The 6,848-nt window shown below is 31.0% G+C and overlaps 1 protein-coding gene across 1 annotated transcript; it reads left to right on the top strand.

The window, feature by feature from the left end:
• Window positions 1-1,270: 1,270 nt before the first annotated feature.
• Window positions 1,271-4,542, top strand: LOC118439993 (uncharacterized). The gene is made up of 6 exons (XM_035862380.2): window positions 1,271-1,666; window positions 2,114-2,299; window positions 2,395-2,603; window positions 2,745-2,796; window positions 2,919-3,179; window positions 3,358-4,542. Exons 2-6 carry the CDS (start codon window positions 2,222-2,224, stop codon window positions 3,745-3,747), a joined length of 990 nt encoding a protein of 329 aa, XP_035718273.1. The 5' UTR covers window positions 1,271-1,666; window positions 2,114-2,221; the 3' UTR covers window positions 3,748-4,542.
• Window positions 4,543-6,848: the final 2,306 nt, after the last annotated feature.

Raw genomic sequence — 6,848 nt, forward strand, 5'->3', positions numbered from 1 at the left:
GTAAATAATTCGTATAATATTTAGAATAATATTAATCATAAAAATATGATTTAATCAATGTATTACTTTTATATATGTATATATATATATATACCGGTACAGTCAATAATGGATACAAGTTTTCATATCAATAAATTATACTGAAACTAGTCGAGACATTTCACATTTCAAAATTAATTTATACATAAATGCCAGCAATGTCGTAAAAATATTATTTACTGAATATATATTTATATATATATATATATATATATATATATATATATATATACATATATATGGTGATACAACGATGTAATCAATATTTCTCTTAGAGTAAACTAATCGTTCTAATCCAAAGTAGTTCCTAATCACAGTCTTAGTTTGCTTTCTCTTTGAACGTGAATCTGACAGGTTGCTAAAGAAATTCCAAGCATATTCTGCGAATAGATCCTGGAACGATGCAATTAAGAGTACTGGGAAGATCGTAAAGGAAAGGGGTAAATGTAATACGAGTAGCAAACGTCTCAACAACGATCGTTACATCTTGTCGTCATGGATAATTACTTCTGTGTACGCACGTAGACATATAAATCTGAAGAAATTACGAGGGGAAAGGGGTCGACAGTTGCAATCGTCGAAACGATTATTACATCTCTCACCGGTTCAACGCCTTCTTCTCCAATATCGATAAATTATTAAGGTATACGAATATTACCCATATGTATATATATATATATATATATATATATATATACATATATATATATATATATATGTATATGTGTATATATTGTATCTTCTCTTCGATATAATAGATATAAAACCATTGTCGATAATTTCGAGCTTTCTATCGATTAATTTATTCGTACCATCGTACTTTACTCATTAAAAACTTTCTAATAATTATATATTTTTCGAATAATTATTTGGTTATTAAATATTTCCCGTGTTAACGGTTATCTCATAGGAATGAATGAAAATGGAAATTGAAACATAGTAATTAAATCTTCTCTGATAATATGAATTTAATGAAATGAAATTAAAATAGAAATTAAAAGAGAATACATTTAATGTCGTTAAATCGTTTAAATCATAAACATATATATATATATATAAAAGAGTAATTAAATATTATAAGATAATAGGAATGTTGAAAAGTTTGATCGATATAAAAATAAAATGATAATCGATTAGTAGATCGTTTTGTAAACATCAAAGTATATATGTGTTACATAGGGAATGAAATAAAATGTAAATAAATGTGAACACCTGATTCTATCGTCGTAAACATTGAACGTATTCTCATTCTCTCTTTCTCAGCACCGGCTAATGCGTCGGAGAAGCTACGTAGCTTATCGAGTTTGTGCCATCTTCGTCGCGGACTAACACCTTGGGTGGCATTTCGTTTAGTTAAGATATCATTGGTAGATCTTGAAACCGTACGAGAAGGCAAACCGTTTTGTCTCCTGTCACACGACCGCCAAGAAGGAGGAGACTTCTCGCGAAGAGAAACCGTAATTTATATCACGGACTTTGCTATATACTTTCTCGTTTTAGACTGTGCTACCTCAAGGAGAATTGGATTCTTCAAGATTTTCTTTCGATGTCGTTTTGACTTATTGAAAAATTCATCAGATTTTTATTCCCAAGGACGTTTTATTGCGTTCAATGATCTTAATAAAAGGTAATCGTTCCCTCGAACTGATTTCATTATACCGTGAGTAATAGTATATCCAATGTAAATCCAATTCTTAAGATTCATTCGACTTAATTGCGCTCATTAATTCACTGACTTGCAATCAATTCGTATAATCATTAAATCATCAAAATTATTATCATCTTTCATCTATCATTCTTATTATTTTTTACTTTTTTTTTTTTTTTTCTCCATAATCAAGGAAAAAATTTTCCTTAAGCTTATACATACATTCGCAAACGCGAAAATATATATATTTATATCCAATAATTATAAATACGTCATTCAATGTTAATAATTAACATACATATATTGAATCGTTCTCTATTCGATAGAGATTCCTCTATAAGTTTTTCTTTTCGTTATTTTGTTTCTCTTTATAAACACGTTTTTCAATATCCGTCAATAACCGATCGTTCTTGTTCCATTTGAAAGTCAAACGAAAGTGAGATTGTAAACAAAATAAGTAGAGAAGATCAGATCGGCGAAGAGTCACCTATTTCATTGTTTACTGTCGAGCCGATTAGACGTGTGCAGAGCAATATGGATGCTACAAATTTCACATTGGAATTTACGCAATTATTAACGCGTTATACGAAATCAAGAACACCGAACGAGAACGTAAAGTAGAGAGAATTTTTTTCATAAAGTTTTTTTTTTCTTTGAAAGAGAAAGAGAGATTCGTCGAACGGTGTGAAATCGAATCGTGATTACAGGCAGAACTTACCGGTACTTCGAAGGCACCATTGACCTCAGATGCCATCATCCAACTTGTGCAAGAATCCCTTCGTATTATTTTACCGGAACCATATATACCTAATATAAGTGTCAGTGTTAATAAAACACCAGTCAATGATATTATTCTCAATACTCCAGATGCACCGTTTATTCAACGAACTGGTCTTAATGAAAATGGAATAATCAGGTTGTTCAATATTTTCCTTCTTTACGAATTTCATTATTCTTATTTATTATTTAAGAATATTTTATCGATTTATTATAATTTCTTAATCATTAGAATTGCTATGATAATTCGTTTATATCAGATTTTTATTCTATTTATTAGCGAATGTACTGATGGCTTATCGGATAAATTATCATCTAATAAAATTAATAAGGTAAGACAGATATTGCTTTGATTTTTTTTTCTCCTTTTTTTCTTTTTTCGTTTGTTTTCTCTATAAACTCAAAATAGGTTACAAAATAATACGAGTGTTTCATTTGAAATGAATTTAATTAGAAGGCGTCGTCATCGCAGTATAATTTAAGAACTACAAGAAGATCTAATACCTTCGTTCAAGATGATAATAATAGTTCGACTAAAAAGGATACCTATAACAGTCCAATTAATACCGAGACTGTTATAAATATTATCGACGATGACATATCCGAAGTTGAGATACTCCCAAATAATGTACATTTGAATTTGGACGCTTTACGTAAATCTGCCTCTGACGTTATTACGAACATCGACGAGTTCAAAAGAATAAACAATATACAGGTATAGTGAATAATACAATTAATCGTTTAAGAACATTTTATTATAATATATATACATATATATTATAATGTTAGTTATTGTTAGATAAATTAAATCCGTACGAATGATAAATAATGTAATAATAATCAAAAAAAAAAAAAAAAAAAAAAAAAAATGTTGGAATAAATTTTAATTGCAGTCATCGAATATAAAAGCGATTCGTCGAGTATCCTCGATTGGAAGTTCTGTTACACGTCCGTCAATGTTAAGACCGGATCAAGCGCCGAAGAAAAGAAGATCATTCGTTTTTCCAGGGACAACACCGACATCCTCGAGATTAAATAACACGGTAATCCTGGATGAGAATCTCTCGAAAAGAAAGAGTACATCTTCTATGTCTCTTAATGTCACGGCTACGAACGCGACTTCAACTAAATCGTTAATTCCAACATTGTCCAATGTTCGATCTCATTCAAATTTGTCTTATTCGACCGTAAAAAAAGCAGCCTATAGTGAAAGTAGACCAAAAAATCCAAGATATGCGCACATTCAAAGTAGTATTTCTAGATCGTCTCTCGCTAGGAGATAATTATAGAAAATTGTTTTATTTATATAGGATCGTGTTCATTTTTAAAACGTGCGCTTTTCGTATTTTACTTTAATTCATATATTTTAATATTTAATAATCGTTATTAGTGTTACAATAATATGGTTGCTCGTGACTTGTAATATGTAGTTTCTATAAATTGTTCTATGGACAAAGTAAGTATAAGCGCTTTCTTTTATACCTCGAAAAATCTTTGATATAATATAATAGAATGTAATGAAAAATTCATCTTTAGGATATGCAAATGTTAATGGCTTTTTTAATTTCTTTATACTTTCTCATACGCAATTAGCATTTTTATATTTTCTATACTCTTTATTCGTTCTGTTCGTTCAAGGCTTTCTCATTCATCACGTTTTAAAATAAAATCAGTATAATATGCCATCGTTGTATAAATATGCTTTTAGAAATGAAATAATTTAGAAAATTCGATATATATTTTATAATAATGAAATAATTGCAATTATATGACATACAAACAAGTGATTCGCCATAATTGGAAATATGTTTAGAAATGAATGAATTTAATTAATATTCATTTAAATTTGTATTACAAAAAGAGAGATACCAATGAGAGTTGTACCGTTGCCCATCAATGAACATATGTACACGTGATGTATAAGGTCGCCGTTATATTAGGAATAAGTGAACGATTACGTGCAATCTACGATGGCTGTTATGCTATGAACAGGTTTCTTTGTGTTCGCTTTCTACGACCGCCGGGAGCCATCATTTAATTTGAATTTCGCTCTCTCGTGCGCGCGATATTTTATTAGAGCTTTTCAGGTCGAGGAAAAGGATATTTGCATTATTTGACAATACCAATATAATTCGATTAACATATATCGTAAGGAAATGGGACACAAGATAATAGTTTATAAATTAAATAATTTTTCATAAACTTCAAATGTATCGTACATAAGAAAATAATATAATAATAAAATACATACATACATATATCTATATATACACAAATGTAAGAGCGTGGAAGGAATTGATTTAGCCAGATCGTTCGTGACATCGACCTCGTTAGCTCAGCTAAGGTTCAAGTTCTAAGAAAAAGTCTTTGTAAAGTTCGTAGAAGAGTTCTGTAACCATCGAAATCCTCTCTTTGGGAGGTCCAGGCGATCGATGAGGTTGACCACCAGCAGTCGACCGGAACAACGAGAACCTTTTTTCTAACAAACTTGAAATATTTTTGAGGGTCTGCGGCTAACACAAATTTCGGCACGCGCTTCCAATCTCCACCTTTTTCTTATTCATCTTTCACCTCTTCTTCCTCTCCTTCTTTTTCTTCTTCTTCTTCTTTCTCTTCTTTTTTTTTCATCTCCTTTTATCTCTCTCTCTCTCTCTCTCTCTCTCTCTCCCACTCTCGGCTTGTCACTCGTCCATCAAGAAAGACATCATGCTGTCAAAGAGAAACGAAATAAGAAGAAGGAAAGTAGAAGCATCCTGGCACCCATAGACAATCAGATTCACGCGGCTGTTCCTCAGTTGGACCAACATCAGACTCCCCGTCGTTTCGTTTGTCCCATTGAGTTTTGCCTTCTTTCGATTGCTACGCATAGCTACGTCAAAAATCTTAGATGGATTCTATACGAATTCGTTTCGTCATAGACGACGACATAAACTAAAAATCCCAACTATATATTCCACGGTGAATCTTTTAAAAGATATTTTAGAAAATCGTCTATTGTGAAATTTGAAAAAATATTTCATTATATCGATCGATATCAATCTATGTATACATTTTTTATTCGAAAAGTTAAAAAATAAGATTTCAAGGTGTTCGATATTTTTAAAATATACTATAGCAATTATATGAAATGATATATTAACATTGATTTTATAGAATTTAAATCTGTCTATATTGACTTTTTAGTAAGATAAAAAGTAAGATTTATCATGATATTGAAAATCTTGAAATCTATGATTTTAGTTTTACCAGAAATATTATTTTATTGTATTGTTCTCAAATTCAAATAGTTTTTTTAGCTTTAGAAATGAAAATAAACTTTGATCCAAGGACGAACGATAGAAGGACAAACGCATAATATAGCAAAAAGCTACGATTATTTTCTCAGGATACGAAAGACTTGTTCCGAGCGTGCCTGCCAATGTGAAAATGGTACTTGACTTCGACAACGTTGTTATAGGATAAACTATTATTTTTCTAGGGAAAAGAGGGAGGAGTCGAGTAGCTCTCGTCATAGAAGTCACACGATGGTTTTACTCTCACTGAGGCTAATAAAAACAAACTTCCCTCGTGCTAGTTCATTTTCAATATTTTATCAAAGATTTTACCAAAAGTTCAATCTTATGATTTTATAAAATCAGAGAGAAAAAGAAAGAGAGAGAGAGAGAGAGAGAGAGAGAGAGAGAACGAGAGAGAACCACTGCATTCAAGTTCAGAATAGCAGAATACAAATGACATTGCAGAAATATTGTATCAGTAATGATGGGGTTCTCTTGATCATCCATTCGCTGTCGGCACGGATTGTTTCCAACAAATTATCTCGATTATTAATGTTACAAAGGCGCAAAGAACGAGATTACACCTGTCTCACTGCGAAATCAAGGGCAATATACAGAGATTTTCGAGTATTCTCCATTCTATGTGAATAATATTTATTCTCTGTAACTCGTAATTCACGAAAAATTACAAATCTATAGAATAAAGGAATCTTCATGAAAAAAAAAAAAAAAAAAAAAAAAAGTACAATTGATAAAGAAATAAATAATAATCAAATATATTGAAATTAACGAGGAGAAATGAAATGTCCTACTTCAATGATCCTAAACGAGAAAAAAATAAATAATAATTTATTCACTCAAAGGGCAGTGTAATACGTATTAAAGGTGGGAGTAGAGGGGAAGGGCGGGAAATAGATTTTTCATGTTGATTGGGAGTTTGAAAAATCGTTAATTCGCAATAAAGTCTTAGTCGGCATTTGGACGTGGAGAATCAGAGACGTTATTATGCATGACGTCGTGAGATTCGAGCAAACTGTTAGGCTCCGAAGAAGGAAAGGAAGAAGAATAAGAATAAGAATAAGAAAGAAGAGAAGACGAAGAAGTAGAAG

Source organism: Vespa mandarinia, chromosome 14 (genome assembly GCF_050613455.1).
Source record: "Vespa mandarinia isolate Hongniang chromosome 14, ASM5061345v1, whole genome shotgun sequence".
NCBI lineage: Eukaryota > Metazoa > Arthropoda > Insecta > Hymenoptera > Vespidae > Vespa > Vespa mandarinia.